Source organism: Excalfactoria chinensis, chromosome 4 (assembly GCF_039878825.1).
Source record: "Excalfactoria chinensis isolate bCotChi1 chromosome 4, bCotChi1.hap2, whole genome shotgun sequence".
Classification (NCBI taxonomy): domain Eukaryota; kingdom Metazoa; phylum Chordata; class Aves; order Galliformes; family Phasianidae; genus Excalfactoria; species Excalfactoria chinensis.
Genome location: NC_092828.1, coordinates 74,107,762 through 74,132,297, shown reverse-complemented (window position 1 = coordinate 74,132,297; position 24,536 = coordinate 74,107,762). Strand labels below are relative to the sequence as shown.

General features: G+C 46.4%; 1 protein-coding gene across 1 annotated transcript; it reads left to right on the top strand.

The window, feature by feature from the left end:
- Positions 1-421: 421 nt before the first annotated feature.
- Positions 422-23,934, top strand: LOC140251161 (uncharacterized). Its single transcript, XM_072334557.1, has 16 exons — positions 422-812; positions 1,355-1,394; positions 4,059-4,143; positions 5,432-5,538; positions 6,730-6,788; positions 7,585-7,695; positions 9,960-10,090; positions 10,854-10,978; positions 12,714-12,819; positions 13,988-14,186; positions 14,826-14,852; positions 17,034-17,091; positions 17,676-17,731; positions 18,844-19,030; positions 20,614-20,772; positions 22,438-23,934. Exons 1-16 carry the CDS (start codon positions 719-721, stop codon positions 22,568-22,570), a joined length of 1,677 nt encoding a protein of 558 aa, XP_072190658.1. The 5' UTR covers positions 422-718; the 3' UTR covers positions 22,571-23,934.
- The last annotated feature ends 602 nt before the right edge of the window (positions 23,935-24,536 follow it).

Here is a 24,536-nt window from a genome sequence, read left to right as displayed (position 1 = left end):
CTGGGTCAGGCATGCAATTGATACTCGTTATTATATGAGAAATATAGAGATTGTGCCTTTCTTGTTATGCCAAACATAGGAACGTTTGGCTGGGCCACGGTATCAATCCCACGAAGGGTTAGGAGATGCGAGTGCCTGGGCTTACCGCAAAGGTCCATTTTAAGGACGTTTGGCATTTTGCCCTTTATTCTACTCTTGGACCGTTCAGTACCGAAGCTCACCAAGTGCCAACACACTCGTAAGAAGGGAACCTGCGTACAGCCGTGCAGTCCCGCACCGCCCGCCGTCAGCTCCGCTTCCCGCTGCGGATCCGTCCCCCCGCCCTCAGGCGGGCTCGGTGAGGCGCGAAGCCGCGCTCTGGGGCGCTCTCTCCTCTCCTTCGGCGCATGCGCTCCCGCCCCGCGCATGCGTGTTGGCCGTCCCGCTGCGCGGCGCCTTTGTGGCGGCGGGAGCGGGTGGCGCTAGGGCCCGGGGCCGCCTCCGCTCCCGCCGGGGGTCCCGGCCCATCCCGTCCGTTCCCCACCTCCCGCGGGAGGCAAAGAAAGAGCGATGGCGGCGCGCTAGCCGGGCGTCCTCGGCGCGGCCCGGCGGCTGCGGCCCTCCCCGCCCCGTGCCGAGCGCAGCGGGCGCGCGCCTCGCCTCAGGCCGCGGCGGGAGCCGAGCGGGGCCCGGGAGGCCGCGGACGCCGCTTCTCCTCCTCCTCCTCCTCCCCTCGGCCATGGCCACCGAGCTGGAGCCGCCCGCGGCCGGGGCCGTGTCGGGCGCGGCGCCGCTGGAGGCGGAGGAGGACGAGGAGCACTGGCTGTACGGCGGTACGGGCCGGCGCGGGGCCGGGGTGGGGTGGGGTGGGCCGGGGGTGCGTGGCCGTGGCCTCACGGGGGTGGGTGTGTGTGTGTGTGTGCCGGGGGCTGGGGCGGGAGCCGGCCGCCTCCGGGGTGCAGCCCAGGCCGTGCCGGGATGCCTTCAGCCCCCGCCATCCTCGCGCGCCTCCCAGCTTCACAGTTCCGCGTTTCCTCTCCCCCGACGTATTCGACCCCGCAGCTGCCGCCAGCTCCCCGCACGGCGCGTGCCTTCGGGCGGCTGTTCTGCGCCTCTGGGTGCGGGTTTTGAAGCCTGTGCCCGCTGCTGAGGCTTCTGCGGGCAGCTGCTGTTGGGTGTGTGGGCTTGGGATGCTTTTGGTTGGTTGTGAGCTGGGTTTTTTTGGTTCTGCCATTTCTAGTTGAAATTTGTTAGGCTGCCCTGGGGTGACGTTGGCCATGTCACGACTGGGTGTTTCTCTTGCTGTGCGTGTTTTGTACTTAAATCTAGCCGGTGTGCATTCACTCGAATAATGTTATTGTTACCGTTTTTCCAGATGACACCACTGGTAAGCAAGAAGACGGACCAACTTCTGGGTAAGTCGGAGGTTGTTTCTTCATTCTAAGACTGTGCTGCAGAGGTTGAGGTGCGCTGAGCGCAGCCTGAGGAATGCCATGGACCAGTGCTGCTGCCAGGTGCATCCCAGCCCTCCCCATCGCATGGGGCCACCACCATCAGACCGGGCTCACACACTGTTTGTACGTGTGGAAGGTGAACTGGGTCAGTCGGCCCATTTGATTTAAAACTCTCCCTTTTTTTCCCCTCCAATACATTTTAAATCAGATTTATTCTCCAGTTTAATTCCCAGGGAAAATAAAATGGCCTGGGGGTAGAACTTCATGTCAGTCTGCTGTTAAAACTGTGGCAGGTACTGGAAAAGCGAAATACCTTGAGCCTAAGTGAAGAACTTACCACGATCAAGTCAATTTTGTGTGTGTGTGGTCTGTAAACTATGTGGTTCAGGTAATGCTTACCGAGCTGTGGTGTGCTCAGTGCCATCACACGCTCTTTGTCGCATTCACTGTCCCTGAAGGTCATTGTAGAACTGGAATCTGGTACTTTGGTGGTTGTTACATCTACTATCCTACTGCTGCATTACGTACCCTGTGCCCATGGGATACAACAAACTGACCAAACAAAAAAACCCCAACAAAACAACAGAACAGAAGTTTTAGGCAAACTTGGTAAATGTTTACCTAAAAACATGTAAATGAGTCAGAAAGAACCACCCTTGGTTTAGGTGGTTTGCAACAAGTTTCTAGAATGAAACTATTGTTTGTCCCTTTCTTCTAAAAACATTTATATTTTACAAGCAGGGTTTTAAAACTGGATTTCCAGCAACCATCTCTATCAGCTGTGATATGTGCGACAGCATCCTTGTTGCACAATGAGTATCCTGAATTCAGAGCTGTGGTGTGTTCTGTGAAATCCTCTGTTTGTGGCCCCTATTAGCAGCTGCCCAGGGATGTGGTGCTGGCTTGGCTGTAGTGTTTGCCTCTATCCACAAAGTGTGGCTCAGGGCACAGCACCCACTGTCATTCCCAAGCCTAAAGGGATACCTGCAGCCTGTGCGAGAGGCTGCACCATCCGCACACAGTGTGCGGGGTTACCCTGGCGTTCTGAGGAAATAGAACAGCTCTGATATTTCTTTTGTGATGGCTGTGGTCCTATCAACTTGTTGGTTCCCAGGGAGCAGGCATGTTAGGGACTGCCTGTCATACATTTTAATGCACACCCACGGATACTTCATGTAACTGAAAGCTGGATGTAATCCTTGTCGCTCTTGGTTAATTCAGTCATCTTTGATTGTTAAGAAAGTTGCAGGATTGAGGTGGATGTTACAAAGTTGCCTGGATGTGGCAAACCGCTGTGAAAGTTTTTGGAGCCATCTGTGAAGTTTTCTGTAGTGATACATCTTCTGGTCCTTGTGTGACCGGCCATGTCTGTGACCTTGACCTACTTCCAGAGGCAGATTGTTCTCTTAGACACCTTTGCTAATTTGTATAACAAAAGGGTCTTCAACCATCACCTCATGAACATCACTTCAGCTGCTGAACCTTCCTCCATCTCTTTTGTCTTGACTGAAGTTCTCTGTATATGGGGGGATTCTGCAAGATAAGAGCTTCAGTGACTGCTCGTATTGTTCCTGCCTGATTTTGTTGTTGTTCATTTTTCTCGCTAGCTGCTGAGTTTTGTTAGTGTGATTTGTGGCTTATCTGTTTGGTGTCTCCTTTTATGCAGCTTCCTCGGTGGTTTTAATCCGACCAGCGTTTGGATTCTGTTGGGTGTTACGTGTGTTTGTTTTTGAAGATAACCTTGTGTGTGTTTATTATCAGACGTGATGTTTTAAATTAATTGCAGAGTTGTTGGTTGTTTTTTTTCCTCCACAAAGTACTGGTGGCAAAACTGGCTGAGGCTACTCCAGCAGTGTGTTATAAAAGCCAAAACTGTTTTGAAGTTCTGCTGGGTTTTTACCTGTGCCATTAGAGAAGAATGGCCTCTCTTCACCTTCCAGATCTGTAACACTCAGTATACTCTTTTCTAGCTTATGTGTGCCAGTTTGACTTCCTTGCTTGGTGAATGCAGTAGGCAATGTTAGCGTTTGTACCAACTCTTTCATGGGAGATAAATCTGAAACTGACCATTGTCGCATTAGGACTAATCTGTAATGAACGGTAAGATGGGGTAGATACTTCTCTGTCTCTTCTTCATCAATAAGTAGTTAAAGTTTAACATAAGCGATTTGTGGGAAGACTACAATCACTTTCTCCCTAATTTCTACTGGATGAATGTCCCTGTTTTTTAACATATACACATATTGTTAGCAGTCTTTAGGACAAGATAACTTTTGTTATGCTGTGGACTTTGAATTCTGGTTTTATTCTATCAGTGGTGATTGTGTCAAACCAAAACTGAAAGTCGTTGCAGCAGCCACAAGCATAAACTGCTGAGTGATGTTTGGCCTTGCTGGCTGTCAGGCATTCTTTGGAACCTCTAGCCTTGCTCTTCCCAAGAAAAGCAAAGCCAAGCAAGGATGGTTAACAATTTGTCCTACCTCTGAGGCAACTGCCAGCAGCATAAGCACACTTCATAAGTAGAACTGCTGTATGAAAGTCACCTGGGCAAATGCTTTAGAGATATTTGTAGGTAAACCTCTAGGTTGGACTTATCCACTTATTTTTACCTGTTGCATTTGCTAGACATGCAGAATCTTCTCATCCTCTGCAAGATGCTCCTCAGGAGAACCGGCCCGTCGGCAGTGAAGACCGAGAGGTGTCACAACATGTATGTATGTGTTCCACTGCAACTGGTAGACGTACTTGGTTTTGTGCTTGTAAATATTCACATATAAAACAATCTGTTTGTGAAATCTGCTGTTAAATACATTTGGATTATTGTGGTATCCTGACGATTCCCGATAGTGGTGACAGCAACAGACTTTGCATCTTGGTCTGTCATGTGTAGAGGGGACTGAGCTGTGGTCTAAACATTGCTTATGCCCGCTGAGGTGGCAAAGGAGGACTCTGATGCCACAGGCTGGAAGGAAAAGTATGGCATTGCCATCAGCTCAATATATAATGTTATTTGGGGGTCAGTAAAATACTGGGAATGCCGTAAGAGAAGGCCCAAAGTGCTGAGGTTGCTGGGAGTCTCATTTTGATTCTTCTCAGACCTCATCTCATTGCTGAATGGTGGGAAGAGGCTTACTTTTCCCCTCCCTTGTCCTCCAGACTATTCAGTGGGGTTACTTTCTGCCACTATGGTATGTTTGTAGCCTTTCTGGAGAGTTCTATCACTCCTGCTTGCTGTGGAAAGGCAGGGAGTGTTGGGAGCAGCTTCCCTATGCCCTTTTGTAGTGGTGAAGTGTTAATTCAGCTCATGCATCTTATGAAACTGCACCTGCTGGATATTCTGGAGAGGTTTGCTGCTCTCTTGTACACCAGCAGCAGAAATGTGTTCTTGATCACAGTGGGTGATACACTGAAGGTAAATTGGCAACTGAAGAATTAACGTGTAAAGTTAACAAAGTCGTTGTGGGAAATGAGCCAAAGAGAACTCTTGAGCAGCCTCCTGCTGTGAAGAATGTGGTGTGAGAGAATACTTATTCCAAGGGCCTTACAAGAAGGCTGTTGAATGTTTTAGTGATTTTATTTGGAATTTTATAGCATGACTGTGGACCAGTAAAGCAATGTCAGACTCTCCCATCTGTCTCAAAGAAAGCAGAAGAGTGGATCTGTGAGATATGTTGTGATTTTTTGGACTGAGATAAATCAGTTCCACCTTGAGAAATCTTGCTTTGGTTTTCGTCTAGGGTCTTTTCTTCAAAGGACACTGTATTTTTTATGGGCATCTGTCTATGCTGAAGACTGGTTGCATCCATGTTTTTGTGGGGGGCAACTCCATGGACAACTTCATCCAGCTTTGGATTGCAGTAGAAAGCATTATCTCTATATCAGATCATTCTTTATAACAGTCCTTCCTCGTACAAGATTCGTAAGATTTAGAAGTACTGTCTGGGAAACTTCTTAATTTTATGTGCTAGTAAACTCCTGTGTGTTTTTATTATTGTAAGGCCCTTCCAAGTGGAGAAGATGATGAAGAAGACAGTGATAGTGACAGCGATGACGATGACGTGAAAGTTACTATTGGCAATATTAAAACAGGAGCACCATCATACATGTACGTATTGCCAGTTGTGACGGCAGGGTTTGATCCGAGGTTGACCTGGTGCATTGATTGGGATTGGAAGTGGGGATAAGGGTTGGTCTGCATTCTGGGAGACATGGAGCAATGGCCAGAAAGCAGGAATGAAATCCATTGTTAAAATAGGAATGATGATTCATGGATCTGCTGTTGGAAAAGTAACCAAATATTTATTATTGCTTGACTGAGTAAAATTGAAGTTGGAAAGCTACATTTAACTCATCATCTGTGAAAACTTCAAGCAAGATCTGTATTGTTAAGAGTTTACAAAAGCTGTGAACTGACTAGTTTTAGCTGCCTGTTTTCTTATGATTCACAAATGGTGAGGCTGATTTGTGAACCAGGCAGTAGTGTCACTGAATTAAAATAATACCTAAGTTGGATTAATAAAAATAAGACAGTATTTTTTCTTTTGGCAGCCTTCCTGTTAAGGAAATGACTTGCACATACTTTGTAGCATATTCTAATTCTTTTACTTCTTGTGTTTTCACATCTGCAGTCACAGAGGTAGTTTGAGTCTGGTGGATTGCTTTGCAAAGCAGTGCTCCATCCTTTCTGTCAGCAGATCACTAGATTTTGCAAATGTTCTTTTTGAAATCTGATCCTCCTTCACTTCTCAGTCTGTGGTACAGGTGCAGCTTGATTTTTCCATGTTGTTCGGAACCATTTAAATCATAGAATCATGGAATGGCCTGGGTTGAAAAGGACCTTAATGAACATCTCGTTTCGACCCCCCCCCACCATATGCAGGGCCGCCAACCACTAGACCAGCCTGCCCAGAGCCACATCCAACCTAGCCTTGGATGCCTCCAAGAATGGGGCATCCACAACTTCCCTGGGCTAAATGTTCCAGTGTTAAATGACAATACTCATTCTTCCAGCTGCCAACAACTGTTTCAAATGCCTTTGTGTTCTTGATTAAGACAACTCCCTTGTATTAATGTCGTTGGCCAGTAAGTATGTTTCCAGTATTTCCACAGGATTAGGGAAAATTGTGCCCAGTGAATTTCACCTTTAGGGTGCTCCAGCTTAGTACTCAAAATTGTAGAGGTGTGAGTAAACCAAAGTGAGCAAAGTGTCTTTTGAAGGATGTCAGGGTTTTACTTTTTGTAGAAAAACTCCAGGTAATTTGCCTGCATACCAATCTAGTCATTCTTTTCCATACAGGGGAACTCCTATGAATCTAAACTTAAAAACGGGTAGAGGCTATGGAGCATCAGCTTCAGGTATTGCTGTTACTTTCATCCTTTGCATTTTGTAGTATTTCACTTCTCTGCCAAGGGCAGCCAAAGCAGCTGCAAATCTTGTTCTATGTTTGGTGGAAAATAAATTAGTGAATCTGATTTAAATTCGGAACAATAAATGGAGAGAGAAAGAAAAAAGTCTGGCCTGGAGTATTATCCGCACAGATCTCTACAGATCAATTTTTCCCCACCATTCAGTTTAATTTATTTAGTATATTGAAACTTGTATTCTGTCCTTCCTCATGTGTGAGACTGTCCTTTTGTGGCCTTTGCATGCTTCAGTAATTTATGTATGCAAACAACAACTTACCCTCTGACTGAGAAGATGAGTACAAATTTCCCTTGGAGGTTCAGTACCCAATGGGGTTTTTCTGATTCCAGTTAGTACATTTTCAGGATTTATATTGAGCAGATGAAGGCTTTTGTTTTGAGAAAAATTGCATTTTTGGGGAGGGAGAAGTTAGCATTTGGCCTGGGGGGAAAAGCTCTTTTCTTTGTTTGGGGTAAATTTCATGCATGCTGTAATCAATTACTCCTGTTGTATCAGTCTGTGTTGAATTTGCTTCTCTGCTGTTTAACTGCACGTGCAGCATAGTCCAGCAATTTACGGAGTAACTGAACTTCTTTTTTTATTTAAAAGTTGATTGTGGATTCCCCTGTGCTGCAAAGCCAGCACCGAATTCAGAGTAGAACTTCTTTGACTAGAGCAATTTGCTCTACAAATTAGTGGATTAAAGGCATTGCATTAAAGGTAGTAACGTTTTCTCTTTCTCCAAAGCCAAGTTGCAGCCCAAAGGTATTGATTTAGATGCCGCAGGGAACATAAACGGATTGCCTGTTATAGAAGTGGATTTAGATTCATTTGAAGACAAACCATGGAGGAAACCAGGTGGGGCCTCACAGTTTCTTGTGGTAAATATATTTTGCAGTTGTCTTTTTAATTTCACATGTACTTCCTGTCCTTTTATTGCTGCTGGGGTAGGTGGGTGCCCGAAGAACTTACTTTGCTCAGCCTCTGATGTCTGTCTAGACAACTGGTTCTGTTTACTGATTGATCAAACCATGCTTTTACCTAAAATTGGGTTGCATTTACTCTACTTACATCATTTTCCCAAAGAGAGCATGTTTTTAAAACACACCATTAATTCACCAGTTCAGTAAACATTGCTCTGATAGCAATACAGTCAAGTTGTTTGGCTGTGGGTAACACGTGCTCTACCCTTTGTGTGCAGCAGTTCACTTCCATCTTGTGGTGACCATGCTCCCAGCCACCCCATGCAGCTTTCTCTGGCTAAAATATCCCTTCTTCAGGGCGGTGGTGTTGAGAATTGCCATGTGGCAGCGTATCCTCAAAGGAAAGCATTTTTTTCTCTTGAATTCTGCTGCTGAGGATAGTCGACTAGAGGAGAGCAACAAAATGCTTTCTACTCTGATATGGCTGGGATTTTTCTTTTAGAAACACAGTATTGCCTAATTCTTAGTCAGATTCTGCCCCTAGGTGTATGACTGAGGAAGCAGTCCCAGCTTACTACTTCAAGACCGTATTATGGAGACAGAACTTTGCACAGCAGATCTTTGTATATGCACAGTCTCTTTTGTCTTCATTGTTTGTGTTAGGGGAATTTCTCCTTGGAAGCCACAGCCATGAACTCTTCAGAAATAATTATTTTCCCAGTAGGGCCTGTATATTATCTACCTTACAGAAGTTTTAGAATGCTTAGTAAGTAGTACTTCTGTAAGGTTCTCTGTGGCATATTCCTGTTATTTCTTGTCCGCATGAAATGAAAGGCATCAGAGTATAGCAGTGCAGATAACTGTGTTGATGTATTATGGTATCAAATCAGCACTAAGTACCCTGTGATTATTAATAGCTAGTACAGAAAGTGTCGCTTTTCACATATAGGAGTCTTCCTATTGATTGTGGTGTGAGAATGAAGGGGCTAGGAAGAAAAAAAGTTGAAAGGAAAACAGTGAAGTTCAGAGTCAGTGCATGGAAATCAGTCTGGTGGTGCTGAACCAAGACAGTGCAAACTAGCCCTAAAAAACAGCACTGGAGTATGAATAGAGAAGGAAGGTGTCTGCAGAGGTGTGAACCATAAGTTAATTTGAGATGGCAAGTAAGTAGCTTACTCAGCAGCATTTCAGGTTTACATTCTTAACAGGTAATTGTTCAGCAGGTTTGTATCTCTTTAAGAGAGAGAGCATGAAGAAATACGGTGTGGAAAAAATAATAGAAGGCTGAAATATAGGCCAATCAAAGAGATAAGGAAATGTTTCTGAATCTGCATTGCTGACATCTGCGTATCTGGGAGGTGCAAGAGGAGGAGTGGCTTGCTTTGGAGACAGACTTAAACCTCACTTTGTGTATCAGCTGCTTGTCGTCTGGCTGGAAGTGCCCTTGCAAGGGGATGTAAGGGACACTTCAGCAAGGTGCAGGATATCCTAAGATGCTTCCTGATGCCAGGTGTGCCTTGCAGAGCTGTAGCATTTGTCTCTGTGCATCTGCATTCTTTTGGCAAGCAGTTTGAGGCCTCCTTTCTTGCTCAGAAGTGTTCATGTGGAAACTGAACGTTTTACAGAAGAGTGAATATCAAAGTAAGGTAACATCTTGGATGACCACAGTTAGGATTGCGACTGAGATGTAATAGTGTAGTAGAGCTGTATCAATAAAAAAAACAAAACAAAACAACTTTAGAACTGTTTCATCAAATGGCTGAGCCCCACAGTTTCTGCTCAGATGAACAAAGGCTGTGATGCTGCCTGAGCTTTGCTAACAAAAGGTTCTGTGGCACCACTCCGTTTACTGGCAGTGCTTGGTGTGTTTTCCCATTTTTCAGCTCTCTTGGACAACTGTAGAAAAACAGTCTGAAAAAAAATCCAGTTGCTGAATAACTATTTGCAAGCATCTCTTTTTGTAGCCTGCATACATTCTGTATTCTACTTGCCAAGCAGTCCATATGCTATCTAGGTTGCAGTCCCCTTCCCAGTTCAGTTGCTGCAGTCTTAGCTGTGGCACGCAACAGCTTTCTGACAGGATGAAATGAACTCTATAAATAAAGACTTGTTCTCTTACCTTTGTTTGAGCTATTAGAGGACAGTTGGAGAATGCAGGCCTACCAGAATCCCAGTGTTAACCTCTACTCCCTTTATCAGGTGCTGATCTTTCTGATTACTTTAATTATGGATTCAATGAAGAAACGTGGAAAGCTTATTGTGAAAAGCAGCGACGGCTTCAGCTTGGGCTGGATCCTGCTCCTCCCATCAGCACTGAAAATAAGATCACGGTAGGTGACGTGTAATCCTTGAGTGTGCGTACAGTAAAACTAGGACTTGTTTTTTGTAGTCATGGAGATGATAGTACAAGGGCACCTGGTAACTTAGTACTGAACTGTTCCCTATTCCTTCTGGTGATGAGAAATACAAAAATATCTTCAAACGTTAAATCTCACTGCTAAAAGTGCTCTAACAGCCTGGCGAGTTCGAACTGCTTGAGCAGCAAGACCTGAGTGAATGTCTGGTTGACCTCAAGGCTGTTCAGCTTTTGGGGTGTCGGATTGGTAGATCCTGTGGATAGGAGTATGACTGATGGAACTATTGCTTTCAGGGTTGATCTGAGTGGAGCTGGGTATAAGTAGCTGTTAAGGTTGTCGCTTATTCTTGTTGCAGTTGTGTTCTGCGTTTTGTGTTTAGTGATTGCTTTGGATATGAACCTTCGTAGAATTTCATTAGGTGGCTAACAGCTGAACTCGAACCAGTGAGTCAAGAACAAATATTACTGTTTTCAGTTTTGATTTGAGGACTACGTGAAACCAAATGTGAGATTATTAAACTCTTGGACTTCTAATGGGGAAAAACGTGGACAGCAGTTTGGAATAGACAACTAGTTAACAGAAATATCAGCCCCATCGACTGTAGAATAGGTTGTTTGCTCATAGGAGCACTGTAATTGTTTCTCAGTGGAGACCTTTAGTGGAGTATCATCTCTAATGCTTCATTGATTTCAAAGGAAACGCGTTGAACTTGTGTGTTATGTATTGCCTTCCTTAGGTCCAGCAAGGAAGAACAGGAAATGCTGAAAAAGAAGTGGAAAACAATATCATAAAAACAGAATTCAAAACAGACTTCTTGGCTCTGGTGGGAGGACGCATGAAAGCTGGGCCTCCTCCTAATAGGTAGGAGATGATGCAGATATAAAGCTTGAGTGCGCTCTGACATAGTTGGGATCCACCTGGGCTATATCTGAACCTCCTCAAACTTGAAACTGAAGGAAGATTAAATTGTACAGGAAGCTACTTTGGTCATTCATTCCCTGTTGTCGTCTGCAATAGTGCTTTGCTTAGTGGTATGCAGCCCCTGCCTGCTCATTTATGGGCCCCTGTACTCTGATCAAAGGGTAGCAGCTCCAGGAGTGGGAAAAACAAGGCAAATCCCTCAGCTTTGAGAGCACACCTTGCTGACTGCTTATGCTTACTTGGCTTATTCTCATTCCCTTGATGTTAATCTTTGCCTTTAAATGAGGATGAATCACATGTTTGGTAGCTGATGAGAGGAGCTATTGGTTTCTGAACATGTGTGCCACACTGGTAGATGTGTACTGATCTGTATCTTCCTGCCACAAGAGAATCCACAAGGCTGGACTAAGCAAAACAGTTGAGTTACTTTGATTGACAGCCACTTGTGGGGGAAATCGCTTTGACTTTATAAGGTAGGAGGGTTTTTTAATCAACAGCTTCAGAAAAATAAAGCTGTAAGGAACTAGAAAGGTCAGGGGCTCAGAGTCCAATCTTGCAGAATTTAGTCTTGCATCCCAGCTTTCCTTTTTCCAAATAAAGCTTTGTCTGAAAAAGAATCAACCAAATACTTCAAGTATAAGCTTATAAAACACTTCTCAGTCTGTTTGCATGTGAGCTCTTTGCTAGCATTTCTGTCACTGTTCCTAGTGTCATCAGATTGGTCCTGGTTTTTTTTCCATGCATCCCTCCTAAACTTTGAAAAACCTACAGCCCTGTAAGGGAAGCTGGTGCTGTTTTTATTATGCTGCATTTTTGTCCACGTTAACTAGCAGTCTGGTTTGGATAATACTAATACAGGCTAATGGAGCTCTTGGTCGGGACCAGGAGGAATATCCTCACACATTAAAGCATCACCAAAATCGTGGGGTTAGCAATGAGATTTCTTTTTTATTTTTGCTTAGACTTTGTAAGCAGATTTCACTGAGAACTTTTATCAGCTAGTTGGCATGGGTGTTGTTCACCCCATCTAAACTGCCTACAGAGTTAGAAAATTCAGTTAAGTAGGAAAAGTTACAGTGTTTTTTCTACCATAACTGCTGGAAAACATGTCTAAGGCCAAATTTACACTAATCTACTGCTTTGTGATTGTAGGGTGAGGGAACCATCGCTTCTGGATGCCCCAATCTAACTTGTAGTGATGTTACAATAAGCTCCTGTAAAAATGGTCTTGCTCTGAGTGTGATGTGGGTAGGACATAAAAGGACAAAGCAAAATGTAGTTTCTGTGACTGACTTTCACTAATGCACAGACAGCGCTGTGTCTGGGCTACATAACTGTACTTTTGCTCGAAGATTTTAGCCTTGCCTTTGCTGAAGACAGTGGCAAAACTTTTTTGACTGACAGAGTGTTGGGAGATGGGACAGAAAGTATCTAACAGTCTCATTTGTAAATAGTTCTGGTGGTGTCAGCATCAGTTGGAAGACTGAAACTAAGAGAAATCTAGGCTGGTGATGCTAAAGGCTTCTCTTGATAAATATTCTTTTTCATCCAGCATGATTCTGGAATTACTGTTCAAATCCAGGGAGTTAGCAAAAGACTTAGTCTATCTACTAGGGGGGAGAACTGCTCCTTTTAATGTCTTTGAGCCTAAAAAGATACATCTGCTTTGTACCAGGAAGCTGGGTGGGACAATTGATGTGATCGGTGGCCAGGCAGGCACAATTAGGAGAGTGGAAGGAAGACGACGTGATAAGCATGCCTCTGAAGAAAACCCAATTCAGGTAAATGATTGGAGCTCTATTGAATTTTTTCTGGTTTTTACTGCATTTCTGTGAACTCTGATAAAAGTCTGTGCTTTCCTGACCTGCCTTATAACTGTTCCCATCTAGTAGTAGGTAGTGTATCACCGCTCCTAAAGTGTATGTATGCATCACTCTTTTTTGCAGGTTGAATTAAGTTCTATGCTAAAGGCTTTACCTTGCTAGGATCTAGAGACTGTCCTGTCAAACACCAGCCTTCCCATCTGGCCTGTATTACCAGGTCTTAAAAGAAGTAATAGCCTACAGCTTCAAACTGGATCCAGTTCAGATCTTTTATGTCCATCAATTTCTGGTAGACTTACATGGCAAGAACTCATCCCTTACCTCCTTTCTCTTACTAACCATCCCTAATTCACACAAAAAAGGACAACTTTACCCTTTCTGGGCAGTTTTTGGTTTGTGTTTTTACATGTGTGTTCATGCTCTGTTTACTCTTTAGTGGTCAGTTTCCAGCTTCTGCCAACTGAGGCTGTAAAAAGAATTTGTTAAGATAAAATTTGCTGGGTGATGGTTGTTTTTCCTCCCACTTAGAAGCGTTGATAGCCTGTATTTCTGAGTCATGCTGGTCTCCCTGCATATTGATCATTCCTTCAGCAGTAGTGCGTGTTTAACCTACTTTTGTTTGAGATGTGAATCCAGTTTTCCTCTGACCTACATGGTCACAATCTAGAACAGAATTGGCCTCTTGTTGTCCTTGTGAAAGACAACCCGGATTTAAAGAAGACTAGAAGATGACAAATACGAAGCAGTGCAGTGTCACTCTTGAGGATGGCTGCTCTTTATTGGAAGCCTGTGCAGGTGCCATTTCTATTGGAGGCTGCATTCAGCCTCTCAGCAGTGGAACAAATGTTTGTAACACTGAAACATTCAGCTGTCTTGCACAGTTGTGCATACTACTTGAATGTGGTCTTGCTGCTATTCTGCTTAAGAGAAGATATGTTTGTAAGCATATTGTTTGCTTTGATAACTTTCTTCCTCCCCAAAGAGTGCTGTGCCCAGCACGGCCTAATCTTTTCAGGTATCTCAGGGCTCGTGTTGGTGATACGCTTCCTTTATGCTGGTGCACTGAAGTCCTTTCTGCAAGAATGAATAGACTAAAAACAGTTTTCTTTTTCCTCTGCCTCCCAAGGTTCTTGGGGATCATGGAAGCAAGCCCCAGCCCCCGCAGCAGCCCCAGCAGCCGGCGCAGCCACAGCAGCCCCCCCAGCAGCAGCCCTTTGCTCCCCCAGCTGGTCCGCCACCACCCCCGCTGGCCGGACCCCCACCACCGCATTTCCTGCACCCTCCTCCTCCTGTCACCTCTGTGCCACCACCACTGCACCCTCCAGGTGGGTGCTGAGCAGTGCAGGCAGCCCGGATGCAGGCTGGGGTATTCCAGGCTCAGCAGATCGGAGGTTTGGTCAGTAATTGATGCATGCAGACAGGCAGCAGGTCCTTAGGTTTAACCAATCATTGCTCAGCATCTCCATCAACTGTTTTAGCATTTTTTCTTAAATATTTTTTAAAATGGCATCTGTTCCTTGAAGAAAAAACTCTAGATTTTGTTTGGATGAGAGGGTCTTTAGTTGTTTTGGATCCTTTAACTTTATTGATTAATGTAAGGAAATGGGTTTCTGGTTATCTGTGGAGGAAGAAAAGAACACAAGAATTGCTGAGCTGTGTCAGATCAGCAGGCTGTTTAGCACAACACCTGCTTGATTCTGACTTGTTCCAGGTGCATCAAGAATGATGCTAGAAATTCAGTATGAGAAGGCAGCAGAATTAAATATTATGATATGAAGGTAAACAGATCATCATTTGGGCAAACAATACTTTGTAAGCCAGTTACTGCTTAACGGCACTTTCTTTTCCACTGGCTTGTGTGTTCAAATGTGTGACTTTATTCAAAAGCTTTAGCTTGAAGTACAGAGGATGACGTGCTTTTCCTGTTGTCCTCATTTGTTTTTCTTGCTTGTTTGTTTCCATAGGTTTGCCACCGCCCGGTCCAATTCCAGGTAGGTGTTAACTTGCTCTAATAACAACAGCATGCACAGATGGCCCTATTGAGCATTTGGATTAAGTAACTTGAAAGAGGATGACACTGAGGGCCATTTTAGAGCACAATTAATCTAAGGTTAATAAACTCCAGTGCAGTGCTGAACTCTAGCTGCTTATCTTGTATTTTGGACCTGAATAACAATTAGTAGGGATTCTTTCTTTCTTTCTTTCTTTTTTTCCAATCTTAAAAGCAATCCAGGCGCTGGAGAACTCCAGATAGCAAAGGCCGGTTAGATTTGAAATAGTTCAGTTCTTATTTTGCCATCTTACACAGCAAGTCTTTGAGTGACAAACTGACGATTCATATAGGAATTTGGAGTGTGAGACCGGGCAGAAGGAATGCAAGAAATGACAAAGAAATTCCATTTCCATCAGAAGCCTTTGCTTCCTTGTATGCCTTGGAGCTGGTGAATGCTAATAAAGAAATGTAACAACCAATCTTTAGCATAAACTGTGAACCTCACTAGCTCAAAGCTCCCATAAAACTGAGATTCCTTTAATTGTAACTATCTTTTTTCTACGGTAAAGTTTGCCTAATCCAGGGAAAAAAAATATGTAGCAAATTGTGTCCAGTGCTGGTGGCCACCACTTACGTGCAGGCAGTGGCCTGCCTCTGCATTATACTGTACACCTGATTCATCTACCTGCAGAAGGTCTGCACCCAGAGCACTTTTTTGGATCTAATGTGCTTGTCCTCACTGAGTGTCAGACATGTTGGACTTGTTGCACAGCTTTCATGTTTGTGCTTTTGTGTTCATGGTATGCCCAGGGCTTCCCAAATAGGAATGCAGAAAACCTCTACCAGCTGGGCTATCTCTGAGACTGAGATAACTTCTGTTTGTTCAAACATCGCTCTTCATGCTCCTCTCAGTGTACATTAATATTGCAGAGCTGGTTTTCCTTGTAGCACTTAAAGTAACCTTTAAGTACTCCTAGTAAACTTGGATTTAGAAAGCTTTACTGTAGCGAAACTGGGTGCAAATGCTGGTCTTTTAGACACTGCAGCATTCAGGTGCTAGTCGTGCATTTAGATTGAAGCTGTTTGGGAGAGTAAGGTAGAAAAAATGCCTAGGCTGCTGCAAGGAACTTACAATACAGGTAACCGGGTTGAAAAGGGAGATGAAGGAGAATACCTGCTAATTATGGTAATGAAGCCACCATTATTGCTAGGTGTTCATAACAGTAGCACTTTGAAGTACTTGCACTTGGTGAGCAAGTATGATTGAAGTGCTCTAGGCATTGTATTTTATTGGAAGGTCTTTATTTAAAGAAAAGAAAATACAAGCATCTAAAGGTGAGACTGTCCTTCAGCTTGTTGCAGCACAGGTGTCCACGAGGTGAGTTAGAGACTTCAGGCTTCTTCTATTGCAATGAGACCCTCTTCTTGGGAGGGGTTTTGCTGACCTACTTTAGATGCTTACAGGAAGAGGTGATGAATTGTCCCAGGTTTCATCAGCTGAGCTGGTTCAATCTCCATGGACCTGAAGAGGAGCCTGGAGCTGCTGGCTTTAACATAAACAGCTGCAGTTGGGCAGATGGCTCCTATCTTTTCAATCAGCACAGTGTGCTCTTTTTTGTTGTTGTGTAATGGTGAACAGATGAATTTTTATGCAAAAGTAAACCAGTGGATGTCAGTAACTGCTATAGAAAATAATGGTTCCTTGCAGTTAAGAGCAAGAGATTAAGAAGTTCTTTTAAGAGCAATTGGCACGTCCTTCTCACACATCACTTAAGGTTGAGGAGTTGAGTTTTAAAGGCTCATGTCTCTTCTGTAGGTCTCCTTTGTAAACTGCTTAATTCTCCTTTCTGAAGGCAGAGTCCTATGGTCCTACATATAAACTCTTCATTTGTTAGAAATGGACTGTTTTTAGCCTGTGATCTCTGCCTTGTTGGTGCCGTATCTTATGATTTTTAATTACATGAGTACGTGCCCAGAAAATTGGCTTTCTATAAGAGCACGGCTAGTTTTAGTGCTGGTTGGAGATATAACTCTAAAGGGAAAATACTGCGTTCCAAACAGGTCTTTGTTCAAACATTTTATTTTATTTTAAACTTTAACCACGTTTACCTGTGAGCAGCAATGGAGTCTTGTTCCCCTCAAGTACAGCTGTGGTCTCTGTGTTCCATTCTGTGTTTAGGGCTGTTCCCGCCGCCTCTGGCCCCACCGCCAGCTCTCCTCATCCCAACACTGGATGGGTAAGACCGTGCCTGGGGTGGGCTCCCCATAGTCAGCAGTGGTGCAGGGTCCTCCTGAACTCAGTGCCAGTGGTTGTTAGTCTAGGTTTTGGCTGGGGTGGGAGATGGGAAAAGATTCCAGATTGAAATCTGTTTGCAAGGTGCTGATTGATTTGGTTTGCCTTGGTTTGTCATGCTAATGGCATGGGAAGGAGTCAGTAAGTTCTAGGGTTGCACTTAAGTGTAGTACAGAGCAGTTGATAGCATGTTATGTTCATCCAGCTTTCCTGTGAGTCTCCAGGTACTTAGTAAGCATGGGTTATTTCCCAGGAAGCTTTCTGTGCCCGAGTGAAACCAGGGAGGGGTAAAGCAAGGCAAGCAGTTGAGGTAAAACAGTTTCAAAAGGTGTGACAAAGCAACTGCACCTGTGGGCACTGCTGAGGATTTACAATGCAAAGTTAAACACAGTCACTGGAACCAGGGGTTTCCTGTGAGGATGTTCTTCATAAAACATGGGTTAAATGTGCAGCACAGACATACCTACAGGTGGTTTAGCCGAGGGCTGATGAAGTGAGTAACCTGCATTCCATTCTCTCTCTCCAAAGGCAGCCAGCCAGCTACAACAACAGACAGCCCCCTCCATTTGGCTACAACTCTGCAGGTGAGTAATGAGGACAAGGAGCAGTCAGACTTCCCACATCTTCTTTGGTGGTTTAGGCTTTAGCCTTACAGACACCATGCTTTCTTTGACTCTGAGACCTTGCTTGTGGCTTGAACTATCACAGTCAGCAGAAACACTGGATCTGACTATTCCAGAAAGATGGATGTGGCCCATACTGTAGCAATGACAAACAGTGTTGTAGTTGAGTCCTAAGCCTAAGCTCACTACTTTCAATGTAGGTATCTAGCTACAGAGAATCTTCCCGTGTGCCTCATCAGCGTTTTCTTATGCTTGTTTGCATGCACCCTGGCTCTTCCTTTTCCCACACCCTTCAGGGACGAGCATGGCCATCAGCTTTACATCTCCTCCATGAGCTTTTTAGTGCCTTCCTACTACACTTTATCATGTTCCTTGCCTGCAGGCACATGCAGCATCTGACTCCTTTGGTTCTCTAGTGGCAGAGGCAGTGCCAGAACTTCAGATTTTCTTCCCTGTTGCAGCCCTGCATGCAGTGCTTGCTCCCCTTTCCTCAGTGACCAGTGGCATGGGGCCGTGACCTGATCCAGTTGGGCAGGTCCTGCAGGCCAGTGCCTGGATTGGGACCTACTGGTGTCTCTGGGCTCATCAGGTGGCATCCGTAAGCCACAGCCATTGCCCCAGCTGCTACCTTAAGCCCCAGAAGTGGGGCCTTGTAATGTCTATTCTTGGTTGTCTTGGTGGCAGGAGGATGCCCAGCTCTGTAGGCCCCTTTGCCATCTAAGCCAGGATGTCTGGAAAATTTTTTTTGATGGGGACCCCATAGAGCCTCCTACATAGGAGGACCAGCAGAGAGCTGTGGCATTGTGTAGCCCTGGCATAAAGGACAGGGGTGGTTTTGCAACAACACCAGTAAATATCTGGTCTTGATTGCCTCTTCCTCAGGTAAGAGGTGTTCACATGTTCTTAGTGAGCTGGTAAAGGGGTGCTGTGGGGAGCTGGGCCTTTGTTGTCTCCAAGAGCACGGTATCCCCTTTAGGTCCAGCTGTTTGTCTGGGTACGGCTGCAGGAATGGATGGGTGGGAAGGATGCTGATACTGCTGCAGGCAAACATGATTGTTGCTGTCTTGCTGCAGACTCGGGTTTCATCAGCTACCCACCCATCTCCACGTCCCACACGCCTTGGGTGACCACGGTGGACAAAGGTGCGAGCGGCTCTGGCAGCAGTCACTGGGAGTACTCGGGCTCACGGCGCGAGAGGGAGCGAGAACGGGAGCGGGAACGGGACAGGGACCGCACGCCCACCACCAGCGAGTACAGCAAGTGAGTGCTGGGGTCTGGCAAGCTCCTGCTGCAGCCGCCCTGCCAGGGCTCGGCCTTGTCCTGGGTGCAGAAAGCTTTGGCCAAAGTTTGGGGCTGGACCAGTTACATTTTCTGGCAAAGCGTACTTCGGATGAATAGGAGACATAGCCAGGAGCCGGTGTCACTGTCTAATCTCCTGCTTCTTTTCTTTTTGTTTAATCCAGCAGGACCAGTTCTGCTTGCTCACCCACTTGTAATGTGAGGCTAGTGAATGGAATAGCCCCTCTCTGTTTACTTGGTGTTTTACAGCTCAGTGTGAAACAGCAGCCATAAAAGCTGCTGCTTCTTGTCTTATAAATGAAACAGTGACATCAAAGAGAGAAGTTGTGCATTGCTCAGCTGTCCTGCAGAGGCTTCAGGGGTGCCAGTCACCAGGAGCCAGCCAGGAAACAGGAATCCTTTAAGAGACCCTGGGTGCTCCTGAGCAGTGCTGGAACAGTCATTTAGCTGGGAGCTGATGGGAGCAGGTTGCAGCAGTGCTGGGAGCAGGTGGGAGAGGGGGCTTCAGCTTCCCAGCGTTGATCTAGATCTCATGTGAAGGCTCAGCTGCAGCAACTCCTCCTGAACTATGGTACTTCTGTCCCAGTCAGAATCAGTGTTGTGCAGGTTTCAGGACCAGAAGAGCCACCAGTCAACCAGAACATGACCAGAATGTGTGCTCTGGCAGGGCAGTGCTGCCAGCCCTGTGCAGAGTAAACCGGGCAGCATTTCCTGGACTTTTTTCTTTCAAGCTTATGGGCACTGTGGGAGGAAATGGGGCAGAACTGAAGCCACAGGCTAACGTACCACAGCACGAGGACCCAGGCTCCTGCGCTTCCTGAGAGGGTTCTTGCCACAGCCAGGTCCTGAGAACATCGTTGGCATTTTTGTGTGCTTTCAAGCACACTGGCCTTCAGGATCATACCTGCCAAGCAGGGCAAGTCGCTATGCTTAATGGAATCCTTTAGAGCGCTCTCAGATGATTGATAATGCACATTTATTGGCTTGTTTCCACGAGTCATAGAATGCTGTTTCAGATTTCATTTCTCTCTGAGGCTGAATATTGTTTCCCACAGCGGGTCTTATTAACCCTCTCGACATCAGCTTTCAAAACTGGAGTAGGGAAGGGCCTGTGGAATGATGAGGACGTTGCACCTCTTCTTTGTATGTTGATTGGATGAGGTGCCTTGAGGTCTTGGGTGCAGGCAGGAAGACCCTGTCAGTGACTCACCATTGCAGTGTGGGCAACCTGAGTTTTTAAAGTCACAAGGAAGAAAACAGTCTCCTAAGCTGTCATTCTTTCCTGTGGGTTAGGCTCTGGAGCAGTAGTGCAGTGAGGCAGTGCAGCACCTGGGAGGCAGAATGACAAAAGGAACACGTTGCCATTGGTTCTGAACGAGATAGCTTGGGCTTTCGGGAGCACCACAAGTAGCTCTGCCTGTGTTGGTAGCAGGGAGTGACAAACTGTGGTGGGGAGGAGGGGTTCTTCGGTCCTGTGAGCACGTCTCCTGGCTCCGGGGCCCACGAGCATCACATCCACACCTCACTTCCCGCTCTGTTCCCAGCGAGGACGAGCGGTACCGCTACTACGGTCGGGAGCGCAGCTATGACTTTGAGCGGGACTACCGCCGCAGCCGGGACCGCAGCCGGGAGCGGGAGGACCGTCACCGGGAGCGCAGGCACCGCGACAAGGAGGAGAGCAGCAAGCACAAGTCCTCTAGGCGGTAAGGGCCACCTGGGGCTGAACTGGGCTGTTTGTTGGTGGGAGCTCAGCTTCGCTGTGGACAAGAAGCTGGGTGCTCTAAGGGTGTACTTTGGTCACGCCAGCTTCCTGGGATCTGCTGCAGCCCTGAGATATGCTTGGGCAGGGAGCAGGCCTTGCTGCTTGCACCAGCAGGATGTCAGTCAGTGTCACTGTGTCACTGCAGCGCTGTCTCACAAAGGAGAAGTCAGCCTGCACCAGATGCCACGTCAGAGCTGCGTGGGTCCCAGAGTTAAGAAAATGCATACATAGTGCAGATCCATAGGAAAGGCATCTGATCTCGGAACTGTGTGTCCCTGTGCAGAGTAGGTCTGGTCTCCAGTCTAACCCAGTGCTCAGTTGCTGTGTCACTCTAAGCCCTGGTAATGACTTGAGCAGACTTGCTCAACTTTTTTGGTGCTTCACCTTCTTTCTTTCAGAAGAAAATCACGTCAGCTCCAAAAGTAATTCCCTTTCTTGAATGCGGTGTCAGAAAAACTCCTATATAGTGACTTGCAGGCAAAAGGCTGCTCTCATAAGGAGATGCTTAGGTTTCCTAGGAGAGAAGGGAACTGCCTCTTTTTTGTTTTATTTCTTTCTTCTGATGCCTGTGGAGCTCCTCATTAAACAAGTCAGCAAATTGCAGCCAGAAGCTTTTCAACCAAAGCTTCAGGGCTTTGAGCTGGCCTGGCACTGGTGTCCCAGCTGCAGTAAGAATGTGTCCCTCCACTTGGCTCTCCCCCATTTGTGGGGCTGTGTGACCACACGTCTTCACGTGACAAATCAAATCTGCTTTTTCCTGTACTCTCTCCTCTATTTTAATTCTGCTACTTTCACACCGTGGTCAGTTTCTGGAGAGATCGTGTGATTTTAAATCTGTGAGGAGAAATGACTGAATGTTGGCAAAGCAGCAGAAATCTCCTCCAGAGGGGCCAGGAACCAGCATAGGCAAAACCAAAGCTGCTGGTTTCCTCATGCCCCTGCTGGGAGACAGAATGCAGGCCTTGCCAGGTGCTGCAGGCAGCCACTTGGGCTGGGGCTGCTACCTTGTGCCAGGGATCCTGCATCAGTGTCCCCAGAGATCCTGGTGCACCTGGAAGCCAGCTCTGGTGGAGGAGATAGAGGAGCTCTAAAGCTGGTGGAGTGCTGTGAGGAAAATGAAGCAGAAACAGGACCTGCCTTCCCACTGGGAAGCCCGCATCTCTCAGCTGCTCTGACCCACTTCTTGCTTCTGGCCTAGGATTGCCCCAGCACGCTCAGAAGAGCGGAAGTTTCCCAGCACCTCTCAGATCTGGGACCCTTCTCAGTAGCTTCAGTGCTTTGTATTGAAGCTGGTGATGTGGCAAAGCTATCAGAGTTCTCTTGGGAGTGGGATAGACACAGAGACTTCATAGAATTGTTTATTATAAATAAATAGAGCGCTACCCCAGTGACCCTGACAGCACTCCACCAGCACTGCCTGCCCAGCTGGGGTGCTGCCACACCGTGGAGCATCCCACAGCTGCCTGGAGCAGCTGGCACAGCCTGACCCTGGTGCCCCAGCATTGCTGCTCTGCCTCCTCTCGTTTGGTGCGTTTGGGTCTCTGCTGTGGCAGAGCTGTGCTGCTGCGGGCTCTGAGGCCTTTCCTCTCCTCTCTCCACCCCCCAGCAAGCAGCATGAGAGCGAGGAAGGGGAGAGCCATCGGCGCCACAAGCACAAGAAGAACAAGCGCAGCAAGGAGGAGAAGGAGGCCAGCGAGGATGGCACCCAGGAGGGAGAGGAGCAGGACAGCAAGGAGTGAGGGCCTCAGGAGGGACGTGCTCCTATGGAACCAGCGCAGCGGTGACGTTTTGTTCCGGTTTTATTTTGTGTTTTCTTCTTGTTTTTTTCCCAAGGGAAGAGGGCCTGGCTCTGGGTGAGCAGTGAAGCTCATCGCAGTGGGTTTGAGTCGAGGCTGCACGTGCAGTGAAACTTCATTTTGTTTTGTTTTCTTTTTTGATACGAGACAAAATACAGCAGTACTAGTATATAAAGCACTGAGCTACTCTGTTCATAAACATCCTTAGGGAGAACTTTGTTGTATCAGATCCTATGGTTTCTGATGGAAGATGGCTTCAGCTGAAACTAACGCATTTAGGTCATAGTTTTTTTGTGTTTGTTTTTTTTTATGACCATCATTCCTCTTTTGAAAAATAGGGCAGTAAGTGCAACCTGGAATTTATTGTCCAAAGAAAAGTGTCATTTAGAGCCAGCTTAGAGACTGCCTTCTAGTAGCAAAGTCTCACCCCAAGATACAGTTCTGTATAGCTATGAAAACACGTTCCCACTTGTGTGTGCCAGGCAGGCAGCCTGCAAGGAGGAGCAGCTCCTGCTGCTGGGCCTGGCTCTGTCCGACTGTGCTCTGCTGCCTTTGGGGAGCTGTTGTGTTCACACAGGGTATGCAAAGACTTCAAAGCTTCTTTTAATCCATCACAAACGTAGTTCTACCACGTTACACCCCCTAAGTGGAAACCCAATGGACGACCCATAGTTAAGAGCATGAATTTCTTTTTAATTAGCTTCGACTAACTGTTGTGTTTGTTTTTTTTAACCAAGGGTTGAGCTGAACGATGTAGCACGCTAGGTAACAACAAGTCCCATCCAGCAGTTTGCCCTGGTGGGGTTGGCTTATTTCTATTTGGGTAATACCAACAACACTCCTGTGCAATGCATTCCTTCCCCCTTCCACCTTAAAATAAATTCAGTCCGATTCCAGACTTTGTTTGGCCTTTAGTGCTGGTTGAGTAGGGTGCAAACGTAACTGTGGGTGGGAAGAGCAGGGCAAGGAGTTCGGAGGGGTTTTGGTATGCCGGGTTCTTAACGAGAATGTTGCACTTCTGTTAGCATGAATTCAGATGTGTCTCATTTTAAGTATCTTCCGCTGTTTTCACTTGATATTTCCAGCCCTTCTAAATCCCTGCCCTACAATAATGTGGTTTTGAAACTTCACAGATTTTTTTGTATTGTAATCTTGCAAGTCGGAGTGTCACGTGGAGCTTGCAACTGTAGAGACCTGAGCCAGTACAGCACTACGGTAACAGTTTATATGCTATGACGGTGCATTTGATGGGCCATTAACTACCGAACCTATGGGGAGAAGAATAAAGTATGGGGTTTTTGGTTTTTTTTTTCTTGGTTGGTTGGTTTGTTTTGTAACTGCTTTTACAACGTGCTTTGAGGTGACAGGATGTACCTGTGCCATCAATTGGCTACAGAGCAGGGCCACAATCAGGTCCCTGGGCCAGGGGAGCAGCTGGGGTGTGGGATGAGCACAGGGGAGACTGAAATAAAGCTGAGAGGGATTCAGAGTGCCGGCTGCGTGCAGATTGGAAGCATGCTGGTGTCCTGTATTGCTGTGGGGGTGTTTTGGTGCTTGCAGAGGCTACAGTTCAACTTGCTTTTTGGGCTGCTTGAGGCCGTTTGTTCCTCGATGCTGGGCCAGCACAGTGCGGTGCTGTGCAGGCAGGATTTGGCTGACAGCAGTCTCGACGGGAAAGCAGGTTGTGGTTGTGCAGAATGCTGTCCTTTGTGCGATTTGCAGCTGCCGGGCACGCTGGTGTAGCTGGCCCCGTGTAGAAGAGAGCAATGGGAGTGACAGGGAACAGGAGCCTGCCCTGCTGCTGACAGATGTCTGCACCCTCATCATTGCACTGAGGTGACAAACGTGCTCCCGCTCCACTTGCACTGCTGGGGAGCACGGAAAAGGGAGAAGCAGCAGGGATCCTCGC

Excerpts from the sequence above, each read along its gene's own strand:
- LOC140251161 (XM_072334557.1), top strand. The coding sequence starts at position 719 with ATGGCCACCGAGCTGGAGCCGCCCGCGGCCGGGGCCGTGTCGGGCGCG. Across the intron at positions 14,853-17,033 it reads ACCGCCCGGTCCAATTCCAG|GGCTGTTCCCGCCGCCTCTG; the intron begins GTAGGTGTTAAC and ends TTCTGTGTTTAG. Across the intron at positions 17,092-17,675 it reads CTCATCCCAACACTGGATGG|GCAGCCAGCCAGCTACAACA; the intron begins GTAAGACCGTGC and ends CTCTCTCCAAAG.